General features: G+C 34.4%; 1 protein-coding gene across 1 annotated transcript in view; it reads left to right on the top strand.

The window, feature by feature from the left end:
- The window catches only part of ANO3 (anoctamin 3), a 139,469-nt gene that overhangs the window by 39,678 nt on the left and 73,128 nt on the right, over positions 1 to 26,663 (top strand). Inside the window, exons 2-4 of the mRNA XM_085300894.1 lie at positions 8,527 to 8,739; positions 9,590 to 9,661; positions 18,493 to 18,629. Coding sequence (XP_085157020.1) covers positions 8,527 to 8,739; positions 9,590 to 9,661; positions 18,493 to 18,629 — 422 coding nt within the window. The remainder of the gene's footprint in view (positions 1 to 8,526; positions 8,740 to 9,589; positions 9,662 to 18,492; positions 18,630 to 26,663) is intronic.

Here is a 26,663-nt window from a genome sequence, read left to right as displayed (position 1 = left end):
GYTCTAGGTGAMCCTSCTGAGCRGGGAGGTTGGAGTAGATGATCTCCAGAGGTTCCCTTCCAACCTTACTGATTCTTTGATTCTGTGATTCTGCTGATTTTTCAGGAAAAGATCAGTATTTTGTTGAATTTCTAATGTTTTCTGGCAGCTATATTTATTACAGCTTTGGAGCTATACCAGACTAGCCAGCAGTCTTCTGAAGCCTTTTAATTCCYGTGTTCAATTAAACAGAAAAATATTTTGCTTTATTTTCATTGGAAGTATTACTTATCRGATACCAATTTCATTGTGTTAAAATTAAAGTTTAAAGGATATAAGACCAAATATTCATAGAGATAAACTTTGTAAAAGGTATTGTGTAAAGCTTTAAACTAGAATTATTATTTAAAGCTATCTACTTCTCTCATAAGTGTTTTTGATGGCAGGTAGACCTCCTCGACAAGAAAATTCACTCCAGTTTTCTGAACTGCCCCTTGCCTTTCTTTCTCCTCAATTTCTTTTTCCTCAGCTTTGTCAGAAAAGGTCAAATATGTCTGTTATCTGCAAATCAGACACTAAAAAAATGCTTAGATGCAGACTGTGGCAGAGAAGAGTTCACTACAACAGTCATGAGAGAGAGTCTGAGTTTTGCACCAAGAGAGTAGTACTCTACAACATGTTCACTTTGGTGTAAGTTTTGTCTTACTGATGTGGCATTAAAAAAATATATTTAACTTGAATACAGTTTTTATACAAAGAATCTCTTCTTTTTTCCTTGCATTTTGGCTTAGATTTTGGCTGTTATTCAAAATTAATAAACTAAAATCTTTATCCTAAAAAGTAATTTCCCTGTGAAAAGGTTGAGAAAATAAGTCTTAAAGCAATTCTCAATCACATATACAGAAAGAACAGATTTGGAGCCTGTTACATAATCCAGAAAATAGTGTGAAGAAGTGATCTGGATTTATTTTGATTCCAAAGGCAGTAATGAAGTTGTCCTTAGATGGGGATGCTGCCTTTATATATATATATGGCAATCCGTACCATGTATAGGCCTAAAAGACTTCAAAAAGAGTATTATGGCCTAGGCATGGTAGTTGTCTGTAACAGAATCCTTCAGTTTTTCCTAATTCTGTGAGCATAAGGTATAACAGATCTTTCTTAAGTCTTGCATGAGTTGAACATCTTTGTTTGCATTAAAAAAACAGATTTCTAATCACATTTCAATACACTGGCTTTCAAAAACARTGACATTTTATTGTGTTTATTCTGTAATTCTTGTAATTTGGGACAACTTTTCTGCATTTTCTAGATGCCTAATTTTAAGTCACAACTGAAAACATGTATATACTTCCTATTTTTTGTCTCATCCTGTGAGTTATTACGTAATTTTTATCGAGGTAAAGCTGTTTAAAGTAATAGACCTCATTCAATTTTACAATAATTTGTAAATTACAAGAATTATCTTGATAGACACCATATGCGAGTAAGGCAAAAACTTCTGCTAAATTTGAAAGGAGAGGTCTGGCAGCATGCAAGCAATTCTTTAATTCTAGCAGTTGAATTTCCTGCTTCTTTCACAAGGCAATAGCACTCTGCTTTCCTGGCTTCCGAGTGGGAGATGTACGATGGAAGAAGTGCAATTTCTCATTCTCTTTGTAAGAGCATCGTGGCGGGAGGAGGGTTGTTAAAATAAGTGAGTAAAGTGTTTATGCTGCAAGTGCCAGAGTAAGGACAAAAATAAGGCAGTGACTATTTAAAGCGAGTTTACAATCAAAGCTAAGGAAACAGAAATCTAGTTTGCAGAAATAACTTAAATGGGATGAATGTCTTAGATGTTCTTTAATTTCTTTAGTGTATTGCAATGTCTATGTGAAGATGACTTCATCAGGGACTGCAAAGAATTCCACATTAATGGAAATATCAAGTGAAAAAATGAACCTGAATATAAAGCTTAAAATTAAAAATATTAAACAATTATTCACCATCTTTCTTTCCCARTGGGGTTTTCTGGGGATCAGCTTTTAACCTGAGTTGGTATTTTTGGTAATGACCTGGAAGAGTATATAAAAGCATGATTGCACTAGCATGCAGCGGTCATGAGGATTAAATCACTTACTAAACTGAGTACAGGCCAACATTTCAGTACAGAATTTGGAAACTCTTCCTGGGAATCATTGTCCCAGACTGGGATTTTTGCAAGGGGCAGCTATTTATAAAAGATAATCACTGTCCATGAAAGAATTTTAGCCCAAAGGGATAATATTACTTTTAAGCTCTGGTGTTGCCACTGTTGCAGTGCTGTTGGAAAGCAGATCTATGGTGAACTCAAGGGAAAAGAAAAGAAAAAAAAGGAAATATTTGATACCGTTTCATTAAGCATTCCTTACAATGAAATACTGAAATAGTCCTTTCTAAATAACTCATTAAGGGGGGGGGGAGGGAATTAAGTTGATGTGGTATCAAAATCCGTGGCAACCTACCTAAAGAAGTAGGGTAAATAAGAGCTTTCTATTTCTTAAGCTAATAGATAAAGCAATATAAAAAGGGCACAAACTGAAAGACAGGAAATTCCGCTTGAACATAAGAAAACACTTCTCTGCCACGAGGGTGGTTGAACACCAGAGCAGGTTGCCCAGAGAGGGTGTTGGAGAAGTTTCCATCCTTGGAGATATACCAAACCTGACTGCACTTGGTCCTGGGCAGGTGAGCAGGGGATTTGGACCAGATGATCTCCGGAGGTCTCTTCCAACACCAGCTATTCTGCAATTCTGCGCAAATAAAACATTAGAAACTGAAGCTTGACAAAATGTTGGAACAATTTACAGGATCTATAGGAAATGAACCCCCGCTGGAAATTTTTGTACCAGGATTCAGTGTTCTTTAAATATTCACTATTTGATCTACATCATACTTTTAAGTCCTATGGTGTGTGTTTTACGGGAGAACATAGAATCACAGAATCAGTAAGGTTGGAAGGGACCTCCGGAGATCATCTAGTCCAACCTCCCTGCTCAGCAGGGTCACCTAGAGCATATTAGACAGGGTTGCATCCAGGCAATTCCTCTTCATTTCATTGTCTACACTTCAAGATTGAGAGTTCTTTCTCACGTGCCTAACTATGGAGAAAAAAAGCTAGCACAAGAACAATAGCACAATTTACTTCCTTGTGATTCTGTGGTTGTGTTGATGTGCCTCTATTCATGATACTTACTTACAAGAGCAAAAAATGTAAGTAAATTTATGATATTAAATGAAAAGAGTCTTCAAAGGAATGACTCATTACATCATTAAACTTCATATTATCTCATAAACACTGTGATAAATCAGTTTGACTTGTGATGTACGATGAAAATGAAAAATACCAATACAGACACTTATGATTATTTAGGATGTATTTATTATCTAGCCTAGAAGCTACTTACCCAGTGGCTACCTTTGAAATGTTTAATAGGAATAAGATCGGTCTGTTCATTTCACAATAGAAACAACAGTTAAATGGTGATGTAAAAAGAAAATTGAGGGTTATATTCTTTTATAATATATTGGTAATATTGAAGAGAAATATGTTTTATTTTTGAACGCTGTTTTCTCCCATTGCTGGTGTATGTCCTGTTTCTGTTTTCTTCATAAGTAGGACTGTAGGGATTTGTTAATTTTCTTTAGCTGTGTTGAGGCTTTTGTACCGTGTTTGTTAATATAATGAGATGCTTGATGCTGTCCTTTTTGTCCTGTAAAAATGTAAAATGAAGTCATAACTTACCCAATTCAGTTCTATAATTTGTATAAGAAGGAAGGTACTGGCACATTCCTAACTTACTCAAATACAAATCAGATTTGAGAAACTGAATAGCATTTATGTTTGTTGAGACAATAAAGTCCAAAAATAATACCTGCTGTTCCTGAAATAAATTATTTTTTCTTTATTGTTGACTATCTTTTGGAATTTAATAGCGTAATTGTCATAAATTAAGTTTCTTTTGGGAGATTGCAGTGTCCAGTCAGTGTAAGGTTATTCTTCAGCAGTAATATTGTATTACTGCCATTGACTGCAGAAAATTATCTAGCCCAGTTCAAAGTCTAGCTTTTTTGTACTGATACAGAAATGTGTTTTCAACTGTTGCAAGCTTTCCTTCATAGATTGACTGAAGAGTCTAGTTATGATGATTCCACTGACAAAAATATTTGAAATTTATCAGTTTCTCAGTTTATTTAACATGTTTTATGAATAACATTTGGTGTTGATTTTAATTAGAATGATATATGATGTGTGAAGCCTATTGCTTTACAGAAGTTTGTTACAGTTAAGAACTTACCTTTTTCAAGGAAATCTGTCATGGCATAAATTGTTGGTAAGACCTATATGTTGAGGATATCGATTTTGGACATTATTGTATAGAAAATCTCTATAAAGCTAATGCTCTTGATTTGACTTTTATACTAATTACTCTTGTATACTAAATTTTATACTGGATTAAAAGGCCAGTAGTTACTGGGTTATCCTTTTCAAAATTAGCACTGGTCTAGTCTGGCTAAATGTGCTTCTCTCATTAGGTTAACAATATTTATGCAGCCTAACACACTTGCCTTGTGTAAAACTAGGAACAACTGAAATGCATTTTTGCCCTGTAATAAYAACAAAAAGATCAACTGTATTTCATGGAATAAATCATGGGATATCTCCTCCCCACCCCCCTTAGCGAAAACCTGGAATTGCATGAGAGCTGTCTTTATTCAGAGTCTGGTTTGGATTGACGTAAAATTGAGCATGCATTAAATTGTGCGTGCTGATTGAACAGTCAGAAAAGCTCCTCATCCTCCAGCTCCGTCCTTCCTGTCTGCTGTGCTAGGAGGTTGGGAAAAGCTGTTGTGCAGCTGGCTACTCTGGCTTTGAGCCACCTAGGGATTTGCCTATGTAACAGGAATCCCCAGCTTCCTCTTTGAAAAAATGCTCTCCAAGGCAAAAGTGCCAAAATAAAACGCAAGGTCCTTTAGGTCTATGATTAAATCCTTTTTATCTCAGGTAAATCTCATTTCTATACTCACGTTAAGTGCTGGGGCAGTGTTTTGTGGGGAAAGACCTAGTGAATGCATTTAGAATAGAAGAAACAAGTGTTGTTCTCAGGTCATGGGCCTGAAAGCAGCTCTTATTTCTGTGTTTTGAGCATTTAGCTGCAACACTAATGCTGCTTTAAAATGAATGACTGCCATATTCAGCACAAATACTTCTGTTTAGGTGATTAGCAAGAGCTTCTTCCTTGAAATCCCTTGTTCCCTTTAAACTTGACAAATGTTGGTGTATCTTTCATTACAGTTCCAAATATCCATGACCAAGCAAGGTCTCTGTGGTGAAGCTGTAATTGAAAAGGTACAGATTCTAGAAACAAYGCCTACACAGAAGAGCGGGAGGAATAGAAATAATTTCAGTAATTCAATTTAGTGATTCAGTTTATCATGCCAACCACAAGCTGTCTGTAGATGCCAGAGCTGAATAAGCATTGGCATGCGAGGACAAATACCACCAAAGCAGCACATCACAGAACTGGGCTCTGAGACACTACCAGAGACTGAATTAACTTTTTAAGTTTAAGTCATCAAAGCAGATCATCCATTCAGTGTAACAGTGAATGCACTTGGAGGTTATTTTGCTGTGACTCATTGTCTCCAAGCAGAAGCAACGTTGTATTAAAATATCTGTCTGAAGTAACATAGAGGAATATACAGTAAAAGAGAGCAAAAGGGAGTAATTTCATTAAAACCAAAGCAGTGCATCAGAAAATAATTATACTTTTTTATGTAGTACTTAAATTGTTGTTAAAATTGAATGACAGTGTGCGACTTGCTTTAACTTAAATTTCATTGGTAATARAGTGATTCATCTTGGTATGCACAATGATGTGAACAAGGATGCAAGAAACATTCTCTTTGCAAATGGCAATGATTATGCACTATGCTCCATGATTACTGACAGGATATCACTGCGTAAGAAACTGATCTTTAAAGCCTTCAGGACAACTACAAAATACATCTCATGTATAACTTTGTATTTTCCATTGCTCTAAGCACTTCAAATGCTGGTCTGATGGTCGTGTCCCATTACAAAAAACTACAGGGAATACTTCCAGGGAAACTTGAAATTAGCAGAGTGGGCATATTATGTGGCGCTGATCTGTCTGAATGTAATACCACCAGTGCTTCAGCTGGTACCACAGCATGCTCTGTTTGCCCAGAGTGTGCATTTCAGAAGCATTAAGAAGCTGAGTCCTTTCCACTCTTAGTTATTTAAAGACGTATGGTGAGACATACACAAGGCTGCCTCCATCTACCTTCACCTCGTGTTAAATTAATATTTAATTATTCTGACTGAGAACAGTTACATTGTGTTGCAGATGTAGAACTGTCCTCTATGGACTGAAGAAGTTTTGCATTTCTTGACAGAACAACACTTCACTGAAGCAAAGTATACTTTTGTAAGCTCAGAAAAGATTTAACATGAAAGGCACTTTTATGTCTTAGCTGTTACAGTTAAATATGAGGGGCATCCTACTAATGAAAGGACCCTCATTGTGGACTGCTATGTCAAGATTTAGATGAGAGAGAGACCTGCTGAATGCAGCATCATTCTTCAAGTGACACAGATTTTACTGCAGATAATTCTTCACATGTTGGTGGCACTCCAAGCAGCAGAAGCATTTGAATACCTATTTCTTTCCTGTGCAGATGGGGAGAAGAAATATACAGCACTAAGAGACCAAAATTTATAAGAACATGCTGCAGAGTTATTTGTGCTGTCAAGCAGAAAAATAGTGTAGTTAAACAGACCCCTATACTAATCTTCTAAGGATCTTTGACACTGTGTACAGCAATCATAGAAGATCTGCTGATCCTGTACAAACAGAAGGCCTGAGCACTCTTCACAGCAGAAATCATATATTTAATTTTGCTTGGCTTGGAAATCACAACTACTTTGCATCTGTTTTCCTCTGCTTTATGTTTTTGGTATAGGTGATACTAAGGTATATTTGTAATCTTTGATTATTTCAATATCCTTGTTAATAAATATTCCCCAGATACTTTGGGGACTAGATTTTATTTCCGCAATGCACTTGCATGTTGTTCATTTTGGCAGGAAAGGCAGTGATCCCTCAGAAGTCACCCTGCATTGTTCATGGTGTTCATGACTGTTCATCTGTCAGTTCCTTTTCAATACATTAATACAGAAGTCACACAGTATGTGTTAATGTAGTAATAAGAAATAGATAACAAAGCCTGAAGATCAGCAATAGCTTGGAAAGTAGAATAAAAACTTTTTTTCTGAAAAAACCTACTTTGGATATTAATTATAGTCTTCTGCCATTAAAATAAGTTATTTATGGTCTGAATTTATATACATTAATTGTTAATTAGAAGTGAGTACTGAAGACTTGTACAGCTGATGATCTTATTAGGTTTTTTGCATTAGAAGTCTTATGTAAGCACAGTGAGAATACTCAAAATATTTGTGTGAGGAGATGTAATAGATAACTTTCTAATTATCAAAAATTTGAGATACACTTTGGAAGTGTCTTATAATATTATGATGTTACAAACTCACCAGGGAATATTTTAAACAACGCAAAAGATTATAATCCCCAAATTACATTTTTTCATTTAACTAACAATCTGATTTTTCAAAATTTTCTTTGTTGTCACTCAGTTGACCAGTGCATGTGTCTGTATATAGCTTTTAGATTCATGTACCTATGCAACGCATGTGAAAACCCAACTGCACGTGTCCCTGAAGTAAAACTAGAAATAGCTAATAGATTCATTGTAAGTCACAAACGTTTTTGCTGTATTTCAGAGGAGAAGGTGTTCGTGAATCCTTCTGAAAGTTTTTGAATGAGTTTTACTTAAATTTGTTTTTTTTCTGTGTGTGCAGGCTTTCAGTCATTTCTACCACTGAACTGAAGTTTTGTTTGGCAAATTGTGGTAATGGGATAATGTTAGAGTCTGTTGGGTAGTTCCTAATGTCTGCATGACACACATACCAAGGAATCATAAGATTTAGGACTTTGTGAATTCAAATTGTCCAGTATTGATGAAAGGTAAATAAAGAGTTCCTGGATTCTGTTTCCAATGCTACATTCCTCAGCAAGTTTAAAATTAACTTCTCCAAGAGATTCACMTGTGTAGATTTACATATCCAGCTTCATTTATCTCTTCAGTCAGATACATAGGAAACAAGAACCTGATCTTCCAACCTACATTTCGAATGCAGGAACAAAAGTCTCTCCAATGAAAGGGAAGCGTCCATGCTAAAGAAGTCATCCTTAACCTCTCTGCATTTCTCCTTACTCTGCATATAAGTGTACAAATACTAAGTTTCCTTACAGGACTATTGTGCAACCTATAGCTTTTAAATTAAGTGTTTTAAACATTTTTTTGAGTTGGAGAGTTACTTATTAAGTGGATAGAACGCCGTGTGTTTTCATAATTAGCAGTATGGCTTCATTACTGTCTAATACCGCAGAGCTTCATGTTCTTTTTCTTCTGTTTTTTTTTCAGGCATGAATACAAGCAAGAGTGAGACAGTGAAAGAGCATCCATTAAAACCTTCTAGAAGATCTATGCCATGCTTAGCCCAGAGCCAAACACATCCTCAGAGCCTGACCAAACATTCATCATTTCTGCAGCCAAACCGTGTGCAGCTGCAACCTCGGCCTCAGCCTCTAAGCGCGGGGACATCTACAGCTACAGTGGATGTAGTGTCAGGACGAGGTAGGAGGCTGTTCTCTTTCAGGGGCTTGTTCTAGCTCTAGGGCTGGAAGGGATCTTCAGGAACATTATTGACAGTCCTGTGGTATTTTAGATATAATTTAATAGCACCTTTTATTAAATTACAGGGTCATCTGATAAGCTTTAACTTGTTTAGCTATCTACAGCTTTTTGGAAAGAGGATTATAGATGCAGACAAGAGCTAGAAGAACCGTGGCACTGAGTTCTCCAGTTTAACCTCTGTAATGTTTGAAGTGAGGCTTAAACGACTTTCATGTTTTTTTTTTTTTTTTTGCATTACCAACTTATTTCCTTCTCATTGAAAACAAAACAAGAAAATACTCATATATGCTGGAGAAGAGTGTGAAGATTTCTGTAAGCTAACCTAGAGCAGACAGAAAAAATAAACATTGGGAATTCTGTAACACCTGACTTTTAAGTCTGAAATGTAGGAGCAGACTGGTTCATGTATGAGTGCCAGAAACAGGGAATAGTGGTGTGGAGAGGATGAGAGAAAAGAGAGAAAATCCCGATGAATTTTAACTCATGTTGGACAAAGGAGCTACTTCTGTTTTAGGATTTATGTTTTAGCAGACTGATCATGCGTTAACACACAGCCTGGCCTATGTGTGAGCCTGGTCTTCTGTGTGTCCCCTGTTTCCAACTATGGCCACCCACTGTTATTAACTCTTTATGAACATTTATAAGCTTAATTAAGTTGACTGGCTTCTACTATTAAATTTTGAGAAGTCTTGCTTTATTTCACTGAATTGAACTTCTCTCTTTTCAAAAGTATATCTTTTTCTTTTTTTAATACATGTCTATATTAAAAGGAGTATTGTGTTTATTTCAGCTAAAGTGATGGAGACTTTGGAAAACAACTTGCTCAAACTGTCTAATACGGAATACAGCGATCCATTTTTAGGTAAGTTTTTACCTGAACTGGAATAATAGTAAATCAGTGATACTTCAATTACATTTGCAGTCTTTAACAAGCCTATACTTATCCTGAGCTTCTAAGGTTTTTGGAAGAAGAGAATGTTACTTGAGAAAAAAATGCTCTCATATTTTAAAGGAGAAATTTAATAAAATTTTCTAATACCGTTTCACCTTTTAGAATTATACTGAATAGGGGCAATGTAGAAAAGTAGCTTCTCTTTTTCTTTTGACAATTTTCCAAATTTTTCAAGTTTAAAATTTCTGAGTTTTAAGGAGTGGAGACATTAGTTTCCAAAATCTGACATATAGATGTTTCAGTTGTTTTTTTGGTGGTCCTTTCAAGTCCGTCTAAGTATTGTGATATTTTTCATACATTCGATAAAACTTTTTTCCATGGCAGCCATTCATCATACTGTCACTCAGAAGTGTATATTGAGAATTCCTTTGCAAATCTTTTTTTCCTRTATTCTGATGTAGTTCAGTAGTGTCATATCTGTAGTTGTTGTTGTTATTATGGATAAAAGCAATGTTACTTTTACTTTAGATATTTATGTAAATAAACCATTCTATTTTGGGAAAAAAAACAGGAAAAATAGCTATTATTTGTCCATTCATTGGGGCATATTTGACCAAGCATCCATGCCGTTTTGATACTTACGTTAAGGCCAAAGAAAGTAGGAAAAAATTTATTCTTACAATAATACTATTSTTACAACTGCAAAATGAGTCTGTGTGTATATATTAAAGTAGTACTTTGCAGGTTGCAAAGTGAATTTCAGAATTCCCTCTACATGTATTTACTAGTCTGAAGCACATACAGGTTATGGTGTATCTTGCACAGCTACTGTGAAAAATCCTTTTGCTCACAGTCAACATACTATCTAACTAAAAGTGGAATCTTCATGCTGCTGAAAGAAAGAAATCTGCTGTCAGACAGCTGTTTCTGCTGCCCTCTCAAAGGCTTTAGCATTGATTTTTCTTGCCACCTAAAACATATGAAGGAAAGGAGGCTCTTCAGGTCACCTAAAGAAGCGGCTACTGGAAACCTAAGTAAAATTGATATTTTCTTCCAAAATAAAACCAAAATGTTCCAAAATCATGATTCAGATTAAAAATTTGGCATAAGAAAAATATGTTTCTGAATTAGATGCACTGAAAGCTACTGCAGTCTTTTAATGTAATTTGTTTTGTTGCATATGTAAGCATGGACACTCGAAGATTTCACTGTTACAATTTGTTTCAGAATTTCTTTTTTTTACTAGTTGCTCACATATTCATACTATTGCTTATTATGCACTGTTTTTTGTTCAGGTCACTTAGTTTTCACCTGGAAAGAAACATGGAGGGCTCAGAGATCGGCGGGAAAATAGGTTCAGTCTCATCTGCTCAAAATTTTATTAAGTTTTGCTGTGGATATTTTTCTCTTCTGACTACAGCTCTGCTCTCTGAAGAGACAGAAAAAAATATTTAAGTGGTAGTCCTTTGCTATCTTGACTTATTTAGATTGCAAAAGGTTGAGGAGTGAACACAAATAGCCTAATCAACTGGTCTTGAGGGATCAGTGAAAAGCTAGTAAGTAGAGGTCCTGAGCAAGGGGGACAGGCTGACAAACCCAGACCAGCCTTGAAAGAACTTAAATAGCACATCTTGATTATAATGTGTATATATATAATATATGATGTGATATGGCCAAATATCAGAACCCCCCCCACACACACACCTTTTCAATATAGTGATTTTTCCAAGCATTTTGCACCTGCCTGTGTTAATGAGAAAATTCAGCATTAATTTGCTTGTGTTAATTGAATAAATCCTAAACTAGATGAGTGAAATCAATGAAGTTATTCTCTATTTACTGAAGTGTGATTGATTTAAGATGATCAGCTAAAAGCAAGAAAGAAAACAGTATTTATAAATAAGTCCCAAAAATCAATAGTAAGAATTACTTTAGGTAAAAATAAGCATTATCAATTAAGTTCGCCAAGAGAAATTAGAGAAAGGCAAAGAGATTTAAAAAGAGATCGTCATTCTGTAAATCTTCATTGTTCTCATTTGAGGATCCTGTCTATGAAGGTAAGAGTTTATGTACAAGACTGAAGGTTTCATTTTTCTCCTCAAAAGCAGAAGGTAATATTGCTGCTTAAACTTTGCCCACCGAACAAGTAAGAGTGATGCAGCATTATTACGTGCTTTAGTCAGTACTCTGAGTTTGCAAAATAGGCTGATTAGTGGGTATCATCATCTTAGTAAGCTGCTTCAAACTGCTCTCTGGAGAACGTTAAAGAATGCTAAATTAAGGAAATGTGGTAAAATTTTAATTAGGTTGTATCATAGAAGTATATACAAAATAGGCCAAATGGCTTTCTCCTCTTTCAGAATTGTAGGTGTCCATGGACAGTCCTATCTTCTTGTGAGAAGGGGATTAATAGGCATCAGATAAAAGACTTGATTTCAGAGAGAAGGTTCTGTTTTCAGCTGATGAGTAGATGAGGCCATAAATATATTGGACTTATTTAGTCAGTAGTGTCAATGGATTTAAAAAGGTAAGCAGATTATGTTTTACACCTTTATTACTGCTAACACAGACAAATGGAATCAAGAGTATTACAGATATATTTTATTTTTCCTCTCTCAGTTCTAGGTGGCAAGTAGTGTTTTTAGTTTGAGGCATCAGTAAGGTAAAGCCAATAGTCACTGAGCTTTTACAGGCTACAAGCTCTACAGGCTTTGAAACCCCCCACAGACTTTAAAATCCCCAGAATGCTCAGTGCTTAGCCAAAGCTTAGTGGAAATTCCCAYGCAATGAAAGCTATGATCAGCTATGATCAGGGTTTTCAGATCTTACAGAGATGGAAAGCATCTCTTGTTTAATTGCTTGAGTCTGGACACTAGACAAAATGTTAGTCATTACATTCCTAACACAGTGGTTGTAGAATTTACTATGTTGGCCAGAACAAAATCATACTATTACTTCTTCATTGAATATGTATTTTTTCTCCCTAGATCTTTGCAAGAGTAAAAAGTTCCTGTTGTCGACTTATTTAAGATATCAGCCTTATATAGATAAGATATCAGTAATAACCCCTTTTTCTAGCAAGAAACAGTTGTTTCTTGTTGTAACTGAGATCACCAATCTCCTGTAAATGCATGGTGCAGGTGGAAAAGAACTGTGTAAGATACAAAGGCTCTACATCTATAAAACTGGGAAACACTGTTTTACTGAATAGCCTGATTTTTTTCTCAAATTGTAGCTTGGGTTTAGGAGTAGGAATAGAAGGACAGTAGCAGTATCTGGACTGATACGTGATGTGTTTTCCACTTGGTAGGTCATTTTCTGTTGTTTAAGTTACTGTCATTAATGTTGCCATGTTTGACTTTCTCCTTTTATGCTCACTTTCAAAGACTGTGAGCCAGATTTACAAAGGGATTTCTTAATAAGATATAGATTAATGCCGTTAAAAATCCAGTTTATCACATATCTTGGTAGGGCATCAAGCTTTTTAGAAGATAGGTCATTTTAAAAATCCAAGTAGACTAGGAGAAAGAGTGAATGCTCAGTCTAACCTAAAAGTCCAATTTACTTATTTTAACCAAAAGAAAAACAAAAAACAAACAAAAAAAAAAACAACAAAAAACCCCCCCACATCTGGTAGCATTTTGTATGACATGAGAAGTGATGGCAGACTGTTTCTCCACTGTATCAAAATGCACAAAACTAAGACAGGCTGAAATGTTTCACTTCAAAAAAAATGTCAAAAATAAACAATGGGTAAATATAAACAATATTGATTGGCATTCAGTACTTAGGTGTAAGGAATACCTAAGTTTAAGTTATTTGGCAGTTTTTGTCAGTTGCCTCACTAGCAAATGAAACAATGCTAATTCATTTATTCTTTTTTCAACTCTAGCTTTTCTGAATTAGGTCAATCATGCAGATTTTATACATAGTAATTGGCATTTTCCCTGGCATAATATTAGATCCTTCCTTGATAGGAGTTTAATAATGAATGATGCAGTACCAATTTTACCATAATAGTGACCTCCTATTATGAATACATTCTGTATCCAGATATTACAAAGTTTGTATATTAGAAATTCCCTGTTTTATATGCCATACTGCAATGTAGTGAACTGAGAAGTGAGCAACTGAGTCAAAATCAGCAGTGAAACAAAGTATCATAATAACTGCATGCTAAATTATTTTTTAGTGCTTGAATACACAGAGGTACTTGTCACCACAGTTTGATTTAGGTGTGTTAGTATGGTAAACTGGTAAAAACTAAGGTGAACAGAATAATCACAATCTTAAAATGAATGGAGAGACTGGAAGATCATGGAGTATATGACTCAAGAAAGCTGTGTTCAGTTTCTGCTTCATCAGAAATGTAGTGTTGTGAGATGACTGAAAAGCCACATTAGGCCAGTTTACACTACACACAGCTTCTGACAGAACTGTGGACCTCCCATCCAAGAGCTGGTTCATGACTAGAGAGTTGGCCACATGGTTGAAGAGGCAATGTAATGAGCCGTTAGGAACAGAGAGCTCATCTTCTGCAAGCTTAGTATTGAGATTCGTAAGATATAAGTACTTCAGGCATTTAATCTGCCTGTACCCATTCTGCAGACCATCTTACCTCTTCCAAATGGTGAGGAAACCATATTCACAAACCGTTCTCCATAATGGCTACCATTGTGCAAAAGCCCAGTGAGAAGCTGTACACTAAGAAAAGATAGACTACATTTACTGATTACAGCAGTGTTTAATATGTAGGTACACATGTTGTACAGGCTGCTGAAAAACTTAGGCTTGAGACCTTCTATGTTACATATACAATATAGTAGCCTGGTGGCATAGCAGAATAAAGCAAAATCAGTGATAATGCAATTTTTCTAGGTGTCTATTATTACCTTTCTCCAGGTTATCTGTCATTTCTAGGATTAAAATTAGGGCAATAAGGGATTAATTTCTTGAGCTATAATCTCATTCTGAATAAGCCTACAAAGTCTAACCCTAAATGTGTAAAGTATAAGGATTGAGCAAGAATCATGCTGCCTAGATTTGTGAAATAACAATTATTTAGAAACAATTTTATTATTAATTTTCTTTTCCACATCTATGCCATGTTTAAAATGAAAAACATTTACKATCCTACATTATCCTACAGTTATCTAGAATTTAATATTAGATTTTGTGTTATGGAGAAAGTGGGACAAGTGTTTTTTTATGTTGTAATAATCATAAAATTGAAATGCATTCTCGGCCCTTCAGGAAAGTATGGTAGATAGGTAGCCAAGCAGTTAAGAAGMCACAGAGATGAAGAGGCTAAGTATGGAGCTAGAAATTGATTTCTAAAATAACTGCTTCTTTATTCTTAGCTAAAAAATCCCAGAAATGAAAGTTTCTTCAACACCTTATCCTATAAGCACACTCAGGGCAAATTTTACTCTGGCTCATTGAGCGTAATAAAACTATATGTGARGAAGGGTAGGTACCTTTTGTGAGGTGTGAAGGCTGAGGTTACTTTTCATGCTTCTGTGTTACAGGATGGTAAAACAAAGCACCTACTGAGTTTTCCAACAGTTCTAATAAATAGATCTGTTATGCTCTTGATTAATTCTTGAATTTTTTATAAATCACTTCTGGAGTGTGGATCCACATTACCAATATACATTATGTTACATGTGAGTTCAGGGATGCTAACCATTATGTGGGTACACCTGCTATAATTATGTATCTAATTAAAGAGAAATCCATGACTTTCTGAATTGAATAGCAGGATTCCGATTGACTTCAGTGAAATATGWTTTGGTGTCAACATCTAGAATAAGAAAATTTCACCCTTTTCTCTAAATTAATAGCTAAACTTTATTTAAAATTCAGCCTTTTTCTCTTTTTTCTGTCTTTTCTTTGTAGTAGAGAAAGTTAAACAGTTTAATACAAAAACTTTCCTTTTGTTGATAGAGAATTAAGAGTAGCTGCAGTCATAATAACATAGTGATTTTAATTTCTGTCATAGGCTATTTGGGGCTTACAAATTGTATATTTGTATATATGTAATGATTTTTGGAATCAGACTTATTATATGACTGTTCAAAAAGCTTTTCACTACCACATGAGTCTTAATTAGCACAATTAAATGGTAACTTAAATTCATCAGCAAGATATGTTACTGGATATGCTAACTGTTGAAAAATTCATTGTAGTTACTTTGTACGTTATTTATTTTCTTACTTGTATTCAGTTCTGTAAACGTATGTTCTTTTAAATGGAAGATATYGTAGGATCAATATTTAAACCTTTCTCCTTAAGTGTGTACTCTGAAACTTGCATAATGAGCTTGTATAAAGGGTCGTGCACAACTYGTTTGCTATAGCAATAATATTTTACCTGAACAGTCTAGAACAAAAGAGTTTTCTCTCTAGGAAGTCAAAAACAAAAGAGAAGGGTTATGGATGGAGGCAGATATCCTTGGTGTCACTTTGAGTACATCGACATGAACATACCCTATCCTCCCTGTCCTCCTGCTTGCAATATGAAAATGATACTGACTGCAGAGACTTTTTTTTCTTCTTTACCTAATAATACCAATTTTCTTATTTACATTTTTTTGAACGTCTTTTAAGGCTTTGATGAGAATTTTTCAGGTACCTCTAAAATTGTCATAGATTTGTCATTTACTGTAATATTACTATAGGAGAGTTGGTTCTTTTAGCCAGAAGTTTTTCCACCAGAGCTGAAATTGTTTTACAATTTTTATTTGATCCCATGGAAAAGAAGAAACAGAAAAATATTTGCACAAACAAGAATTACAGACTTTGCTAACTTTACCGGATTTCACATTGACTGAAGATTTTTTGAACATTAGTTGCCAGGGAATGCATGATGGGAAATGAAAAATGAAGGCAATAACAATTCTCTCACAGCATAGAAGGAAAGGGCTTGAAGGAGCAAAGGTTTTTTTCATAGTATTTTGAGTATTAGATATACTCATCATGTCAAATTCAGGCAAAACTTCCCTCATAAAATTAGACTTTACTTATGTAAGTCTTCCTTTGAACTCAGATAGCCTATMTAGATGCAGATATGCCTTTCTCTTCTTTTCATTTTAATGGTTTCTATTCCAAGGTCATGATCTTCAGTAACAGCTTAACAGCTCATCACATCTGGGAGTGAGTCAAATCTACACGGTGGCTTAAGTATCCTGTTTCCTACCTTGTATACCTACTATTTSAAACCTTCTTCACAGTCTTTTTACTACATTCATTTTTATTGACCATATCTTAGATTAAAACCCATATATTAGATTAAAACATTKTTTGAAATAAAATCCCTGAGGTAGAATCTTTATCAATGAAAATTGGTTATTTTATACATTAAAAATATAYACTTTATACATTAAAAAATCCCTTCACAGATTTATTGAGGTTTATATCAATACCAACATTTACTGAGGGCTCATTTTGTGACTAAATTGCAAGTGACTAAATGTCTGAAAAAATAAATCTCCATAAGTGTTCCAGTTTAATATTGCATATCAGTAATTTATAGGCTACATGATGATTTTGGTTATTTTTTTCTGTAATATGTACAGTGTAGAATTTAGATGAACAACTTAATGAAAAATACTGTGTTATTACATATGAGCCTTTAGGAATATAAAATTTAGGAATAAAAGTTACTCTGATTTTTTTTTTCCCGTTCATGTGAAAGCTGAGATGAGAACTTGGCTGCGGAATTGCAGGGAAGTTTTATGCATGGGTTTGTATTTGCAATTTGCCCAAGATATAATTGTGTGGGAATAATTATTCCGTTTTTCATCTTTAAAATGTTTTTTTCAAAACTAATTGCTTTCCAACATGCATTAGAAATTACACATAATAATAGTCTGGTTTGCTCTAGCACTTGTATAATTTTACGTGTTCCACTGTTGTACAGATATTACCCCTCATTTTATTTCTGTTGGGCATGTGTAGCAAGTATTGTCATAATTTTTTAGATGGAGGATGTGCACAGAAATTAACTGTCTGAAAGAAATTTTCCCTCCTGAGAGAGGATATAGAGTGATGCAGAGACTTACTGTAGTCCCTCTAACTTGCCTGCAGTGATGATGCGGAAAGAAACATGACTAAGAGCGAATCTTAGCAAGCTTTGGGGAAGGTCTTCCATCACTTGCAGCTATCTTAGGGTATGCAGATATTTTTTAACACTTTTATTGAGTAATTAAAAACAAATCCAGTGAAGAGTAAAGCACTTACTTCATGGCGTCAACTATCTTCTACCACCATCAGGTACGCTTATTAAAATGAGTCCTCTGAATTGGTCAGTGCAATACTTTATTAGGCTAGTTTTGGAACATTGTCTAATAACGGGCAGTGGGTGCTCAGGGGAATCAGGCATTTAGATTGGTTAAGTTTAAAACAAGAGACCTTATTCTATCTCCAGGATGCACCTGTCTATCTGATAACATTTTGAGTCTCAACTGTGAATCGAGTACAAAAGCATTTGAATATTTGCTTTATATCAATCACTTTTTTTTTTGTTTACTAATGTGAAGAAGATTTTGGGCTTTTATTGCTAGCTGGTAATAGAAAAAAGTTTCTGTAGGCTTTCTACAAAAAGAAAGTTGCTTCTRGTTTGAGACGAGCATGATATTATTTCAAATAAGAAGCTTTTGCAGGAAAAGATAAAATAAAAGTCACTGAAAAGTGGATATTTATAAGGAGTACTCAACATCAACCATAGCTGTAACATTACTTTTATTTTCTCTCTGTAATAACCTAAAATGAGCTTACCRTTTTGTTACATTTTTCCTTCAGATACAGGAAAGGACAAATACACATACACAGATGATTCAGAACATGGGAATTATGATACTCGGACAGATCAATCACTGCTTATTCAAAACAAGCTTATCAGACAGAAAACGGAACCTCGAACTAAATCATCTTTAAAGGTAATGGTTGCAGAACTTTATTAAATTATATCAGTTGTCACATGTGTAAATAATTCAAAATTTGAGTTTTTTTGAAAGGGCTTAATTAGGTTGCAGCTTAAGTAGGTGTTTCATGGAAAGAATTTTAGGAGGCTCCCATCTGATAATTTGACCCACAGAAGCAGTGAATGGAATTCTCTCTAGCAAAAGGGACCAAAAGTTGTATAAAATGAAGGGTTACAAGAAGAGTGATCTAAAGTGTAGAATTCTTTTTCTGAGGAAAATGCAAATGACATATGGACCCATTGAATGAAAGATAAAAATCACCCAAGTATAGGAGAGTGTAGGAATACTTTCAGGAAACTCAAAGCTCCAGAAAAGCCACCTAACTATATAAAAACAGTACTCCTCTTGCTTAGTAATTCACCAAGCACAGTATTTATCATAGTGCTTTTTCTACAACTATTCATCCATTGTAATGCCAAAGAATTATGACTGATTTTTAATACAGTACATGTATTTTTTGTTGTTGTTCCCACTCTGGAAGATCTTTAATTCTCCTTTCCGTTAAGTGTAATTGCTTGTTAACATATGACATACGACTTAATCTCAGGAGATTCTCCATTCTTTTCTTCTTCAAACCTTAGAAGTAGTGTACTCTTCAGTACAATTTTTACTGATGCTTTCCTAGTCTTTTTTTTTTTTAATCTAAAAGCATGCATAATACTGTGTTACAGATGTAGAATTGCCTAGATTAATGTTGTGTGTTCAACATGCTCTGTACTCTGCAATACACTGTTAGAGTTCTGACATCCTTTATGCTTTTGGTGTTATGTGATTTTAGCATTAAATTCATGTTTCACAAAAATCTTATAATTATTGTAAAGCTTGTTTTCCCTATCATACTGTATCGTCATTACTACAGGATTCTGAAACACAGGTAGCAGGCTGGTAGGATCTATGAGACAACTACATTTCATGGCATACCTTTAGAAAAAAATTTTTATAATAATATCTATCTGATAGCTTTTAGATAGTTTTATAAAGAATGATATTTATAGATGGTAATTCCTTGAGGATTTATGGCATGAAAATAAGATTTCTGTAATCATAAAACAGGATTATATTTTAATCTAAACTACTGCAATGAGAACTTCTTGTATTATTGGGGGGGAGGGATTGTCTGTTTTTGCAAGGCCAGGTGAAGTAAGAAGGAAGTATTAATGGCTATTCTTGTTTGATTTTGTTTATTRCTTAGACAAAGTCATTTATGCTAAATGTGGTCTAAAAGAAAAACTAATGCAGAATCTACAAGATTTAAGCTCTATTATAGAGATTTTAAATTTATTTTAGTAACAACAAGGGAGCTACAGTAGAGAATAATGACAGATAAATAAGACATTTCATTTTGCTAAAGCAAAATAATTTYTATATTTTTGTATAAAATATAAAATGACCACTAATTGTGCTTCCTACAGACCTATGTTCAGGACAGATACAAAGTTTATAGGCTGCTAGTAAGTTAAAAGGGAGCCTTATGTTCATATTAATTTTAAACAAAAATACACTTTCCATGTCTCAAACTTCGTATGGTCTACTGAACAAAGAAGAGGTAAAAACAGTCTTTAGAAGCAGCATCTGACTTTCAGCCTTGACAGTTCCTTTTATCACAGCAATTACTTTGGAAACTTGCTTCTGCATACAGGCTCTTTTTATACTGTTTTTGTAAGTAAGGCAACCAAGTATGACTCTCCTTGGGTTTACTGGTTGCCTGCTTCCACAGGAAAAGGGCAGAAGAGATTTAAATTAGTCCTAAATTAGAAAAGAAGGGAYATTACTCTGTTATTGAATAAGTCTTTCTGACAATTTCTTTCTGAAACTTTTGCCCTAAACTGGTATAAAACTAGCAAAAGGAGACTTCTGATTCTTTGAGATTGTCGAAAGTTACAGTGGAAAGTAGAGAAAACAGTTCTACAGCTTTACAACTGGTAAGTACTCTCATATATTTGTAGAATAAACTGATCTGGCTTTACAAAGTCTCTGTAGTTTGACCGGAGAATGAAGATCAGAAACGGTTCTTTGACAAACTGCTCAAGGATAGAAGTGCATTCTTCTTCTCTGCATATTAACAATTTTAGTTTAGGCTTGTTTTCAAAGTCTTGTTTTACCTGAGATTCTCAGGAACACATTACTAAAACAATTACTTGCAATTAATGATTTAGTGATATTATTATCTCTCTCAGTGATGAGATACCTGAATAATTCAGCAATAAAGAACTTGTCTTGCTGACACGAAGAAAATTGATACGTGTTTTGTTCAGGAACTGTCTATTAATTCAGGTTGCAGGTGTACATTGCTGGAGTTGTGAAATTTTAGAAACATCAGATTATTTTGGTGTATCATGTGGATGCCAATATTCTTCTGGATATTCATCCTTTTTTCCCACTGGTTTCATTGTTCATAAGGGATAACTCATATTCCACTTTAGTGTAGGCTCGTGTTATTTCAGTATCCACAGATTTTATATTGACAAATTATGAGTTGTTCATAGGCATTAAAAAGCTGTCTTCATTATCCATCTCTCGTCTTTTCAACGTCAATCAGTACTGAGATTGTGTAGAAGGTATCTTCTTGTGTTGTATGACTGCCTGTGTGTGTGTGTGTGTGTGTGTGTGTGATTGTGTCAAGGAATCTCATACACAGGAACCATACCAACAAGTAGCTGCTGAGCAAAATTTTGCAATGGTAAAGTGGTATATAATGGCAAGTGATATCTAATACTGGAAATGAAATGTAGAAAATGAGAAGGTCACTGAGCGGAATGTTGATRTTTGGAATGTTCTAATTTCACCAAGAAAGGAAAGCAGACTAAATAGACTTTATCACTTGAATGGAAGCAACATATGTCCAGAAAAATAGTGAAGTCAATAGCAATGAATCCTCTCCTCTGTAGCAATTATTTTTGCAGACATAGTGGCAAGATAGGAAGAATATGTGAGAAATACCGCTTCCTTTTCCTTTCRTTTACTATGTTTGTGTTATTCTCTTCTGTTAGATTAAATTTGTATATAAGTAATCTATTGTGTTATCTGGCAAGGCAAAGGAAGGATTTCTACAGAAAATTTCACACATTCTCATTATGGTTTCAGGCACTAAAAAGAAATCCAGTGTATGTAAAAGCCAAGTTTTTTGATATCCATATAAGTCAACTATAATACTGCATGACAGAACCATCTTTGTGTTGAATAGGATCTGACACAAATTCTGTTCAAGTCTCTGGAAATTTTACATAACTTCTAAGGAATTTTAAATAAGACCTCAAATAAGCAATTGCCCAAAATAGTAAAAATTGTTTCTAATCAAGTGAACATTGGTGAAAATATAATTTAGATTGAACAAAATGCAGTACTTTCAGCATAGATGATTAAAGTAATTATTAAAAAATAAATTTACCATTTAAAATCTGGAATATATTGTTTAGTATTTGTATTGGATTATTTGTGACTTTGAACATGTCTATTCCTGTATCTTTTGCAAAACAGATGTTTTTCGTACAMATTTCCATATAGGTAGTTTTGAAAAATGAAATATATTAAATGCATTAAAAGTAATAGCTGCAGAGTGAAAATGCTCTTCATTCTTGATCTTTTATTTTCCACATTTTTGTAGGAATTTCTTTTTCTGTTTATTTCCAAGCTATTCTAAGTTGCACCACTCTGTGACTGACTTCCTTAAATTTGGTTTGTGCTCTACTGTCTAATCCTGTGAATTTATCACTTATAGCATGTGCATTATTTCACTTCCTGCTCCTGTGCTAAGTGGAAGCTAGTGATGCRAGCTGAAAGAGAAGATTTGGCTATAAAAACAATTCAGTGTATCGATAAGCACAACATGGTGTCAGTGGCAGCAATGTAGGAGAAAAAACGGAAAACAGCAAAGGGAGTCTGATAGATAAGCAGCTGTCAGCTGATGCAATTTAATAACACACAAGAAGATAATATAGGCTAATGGTTTAAAAGGAATGATAATAGATAAAATCATTACCCCCAAAATGGTCAACAAAATGGTACAACAAAAGTTACCTTCAAAATTATGGTTCTTTTACGTGTTCCATTGCATGCTTCCTGCTACAGTAACATTATATGTGAACAGGCTTCCTTTCAAAAATTTGCATAGGATCCCCTAATCCTTCCCCTTTCCTGAAGTAAATATATTTGTCATTTGTACAGCTTTTCAATAATGGGGAAATACACTGTGACTCTGAATAGAGAGAAGATGGAAAAAAAATTCCTATATGAAGAAGCTAAGCTAATGACTAATTCTTCAGTTAGCTCCTAAAAAGTTAAGCTACAAATCTATTAGGAAYGTCAGATATTTCTGGAATCTTCCTCTGTGTTCAGAGAACAACAGAAGTGCTACATAGGACAACGCAGCATGTACARAAGCACATTAGTGTAACTAATTATGGCAGCCTGTTAACCAAACTGTGTTGCTTCTCATGCCTGAGATAGTATGGATATGTTTGCATATGCAAATTTTTCCCCAATTCTTTCTTCAAAATTATGATGCTCATGGTTATTCACAAGTGGAAAAAAAGTAATGGACACTTAAAATCAATCAAYGTATTTTTTTTTCAATTAAGTAATTGGAAGAAGGAATATAGTAGATCTATTTCTGGCCTATCTATTTGAAAACCCTCTTCAAACACACAAAAAAAAGACTGCTAACTTAGTAATGTACTTAGAAAWTTTTTCGGAAAGCACATTTTGCAGAACACTTAAGCAGAGGATGATTTTAAAAATGTTAAAAATGAGTCTAGTACTGCTTCGATTAAACACATTGCTATAGCCTAAAATCTTTAAAAATATCTTTAGAGCTAATTCCATGTAACTTAAGAAGTGTGTATTCTCATAAGGTCCTGGGTTCGATTTCAAACATCCTGAAACAAAGCAAGCATTAATTGGGAATCTCACTTCTGTTCCTAGAAATAAGGCTATTGCAATTAACATCAGAAGCTTATTTATTTCCAGAAAATGCTTAAAGCCAGAAGTTGAGTCATACAGCCTGAATGTAGATGATAATCCCTGAAATGGTGGCATTCTTCAAGTAGAATATTATTGAAGTCACTAATACAAAACTCATACCAACAGCATTAGGGAAAACTAGTGATCACAATAAAACAGATGGTTTTCATCAGTCAGCCAGGAATCAGTATMATTTTACTTGATACTATCTTATGAATTTTTAAGAGCAATAGTAAAGTATATTAGTAGAAAATTGTATTGTAGGAGAAATTACCATTTTAACTACAGTTAGAATTTGTAAACTAATCTGGGGTTAGGTTTAGCTCAGTTGGTTAGAGCATGGTGCTAATAATGCCGGGGTCGCGGGTTCGATCCCTGTACAGGCTTGAGGGTTGGACTGGATGATCTCCAGAAGTGAGAGATCCTTACCTTACCAATTCTATGATTCTATTCATTTAGATTTTGTGGGTTTTGGTACATTACCAAAGTTCATATGTCGAGCTTTACCTCTGTCAGGATTCATGTCCTACTTCCTCAAATTGTTTCCATGACTACTTCAGTCTTGCACATGATTTAATAGTCCTGAACAAATCCATTATTATCTCTAAAACATCTCTTAAAAATCAACCTATTTGGAAGATAGTAAGAGATACAGAAAAACTATTTTTCCTTTCCTGACCTCGTGTAAGCTTCATTTCTCCCCACACATTCATCCATTTCAACCTGAATTTTCCATGCAAGCCTACAGAGTATGCTGTAGGAACTTCCACAGAAACCTATCCATTTGGGCTATAAGATTTCATGCCAATGAATATTATGATAGTACTTACAAAAAGGAGAATTTTATGTCAGCAGTCGGTCACTGGACATACATATCTCTTTTCCCTGAGAAAGCAAATACATTTTAAAGTCCATCTTACTTGCTTTTTTTTCTTCCTCAAATATTTTCTGATTCTACAGCTTTTCCCTACATCCTTGTCTTTTTTTAAAAAGAAAGAAAGAAAGAAAGAAAAAGCTACTGACAAAGTGCTGCTAAGATAAAATACTGACATAATGTGTTCGTGCTGCTTTGTGTATGTTGGAGGCATTGAAATAGTACTCATAAAATCCTGAAATGGATTATTCTCAGCCAGGTTTCTACAGGGATATCTCCTCTTAAAAGATAAATTWGAAGGGCTATTAACAATGACTGTTTACTTGTACATTAATTATATCTAATTAATATTGATTGATATATGCTGAAAGGTACTAATTCATCACAAAGTCACTCTGCTACAATTTGGATAGTACATTTTGCGAATACTTGATAAATAGGTTAGATTTTCTTGTGATAGTGAAATCAGGTGGTGAGTGTCTAAATTGTGTTTCTAGTAAAACTCTCAATCCTCAGCATTTGAAGTTTGATCTTAAGCATAGATTATAGATGAGATATAATGATAATGCTACAGAATTAAAGGAAAGAATGTCTTCAACATTTATGATTAAAGCAAGAAAATCTGTTAACCTGAGTTGTATAACATTCCTAATGTGTATTCTGCACATTATCTGTGCATTTTACTAGACAAATTAAGTGCTCTTTTGCCACATTGACTCCAATGGGAATTTTGTCAGTTACTTTGCATGGCCCTCTCTTATGCGGGAGTTGTATTTCTGATCCATTGACTGTTATAATGTATTATCTGGAGATGCTTTAAGTGTGCTTGACTGCTGACAAACTACCAGGACTTAAATGTCAGTATTAATCTCAAAGAAGGTTGTGTCATGAACTCATAGGCAGAACCATGTAAGTGGTCCCTGTACACACAGGCGCTAGCAAGCCCCAGGGTAGCAGGAACTGCCCTAACAAGAAACCTTCCCCCTCTCCTTTCCTCCCCTTTTCTCCACTCCTCCTTCATTTACCTGGCAAAAARACCCTCAGAACATTTGAATAAGTTTTTTTTTTTTTTAATATGTTGCTTCATTAGTGGTAACAGTCTACCAAAATGATTTTTCTTTAACAAGTTTAGCTGTCAGAGAGTTCACAAGCTGTCATTTTGAGCATATTTTTTCTAARGGAAGAAATAAATTTTGTTCTAAATATCATCACTTTGAAATAAAAAGATTTTGGTGAGAGAAACTTAAAAATTTTTGAGTGCAAACTGTCACAGAAAGATTTTGAGCCCCAATTGTGAGCATCCATCTACCTTTTTGATAACGCATACTAGTCTGTTAGTATGTTTACATTCCTTTAAAAAAATTTACAAGTCTAAATCCAAATTACACCACCTACCTGACAGAAAGTTGTACTTCATCCTGTCTACTGTGGAAGCAAAATGAACGTATTGTTCTGTGGGGGCTCAGTGCTTGGGCACCGTATCATTCAGCACGTATGTTAGTGAAAGTTCCCATTGCAGGTTATTGCTGAGAATACTGATATATATATATATATATACATATATATATATATATATATATATAGTAACTTGCTTCCTTATATTTTTTGTAAGAAGTAAGCCATAGTCCTTGAAGTCAGAAATTCAAACACAGATGATTCCCTTTCTGAGCTGCACTCCAGTGGAAATATTGTGTCTCCCAGTACCTTTGGGTCAGAATAAGCAGGCTGAACTTAGAGAGAATTGCAGGACAGTGTTTGTATGCTGCCAGCTTAAAACTCTTARTTGTGATTTTATTCATGTGTCATTTGCAACTATTGACTGGGATGTRCATAGAGGAAACTATGTTTTAGGTCCGTTCTAAAGCAATTTACAAAGTGCATCAGCAGGAAACTAACAGATCATGCTATAATAACTACTAACAGATGATGTTACCAGCTACTGTGTGTATGTGTACATATGTATAAAATATGTAGAATTCTTACTCATTTCATTGTCATCAAATTTCAGGCTACTATGAAGCAAATCATAAAATATAATTACTAAAGGTCTTATTTCTTTTACTTAACATTTATACATTAGAAAATGCTAGTAAAATTAATATACATAAACAAATTACACATTTTTTTCACATCAGAGTTGAATTACTGGGTGTTGA

This window comes from Rhea americana, unplaced genomic scaffold, assembly GCF_003343005.1.
Source record: "Rhea americana isolate MKP2758 unplaced genomic scaffold, rheAme1 scaffold_17, whole genome shotgun sequence".
NCBI classification, from domain to species: domain Eukaryota; kingdom Metazoa; phylum Chordata; class Aves; order Rheiformes; family Rheidae; genus Rhea; species Rhea americana.
Note: the sequence above shows the minus strand (reverse complement) of the source record. Positions and strands in the feature narration are given on the sequence as shown.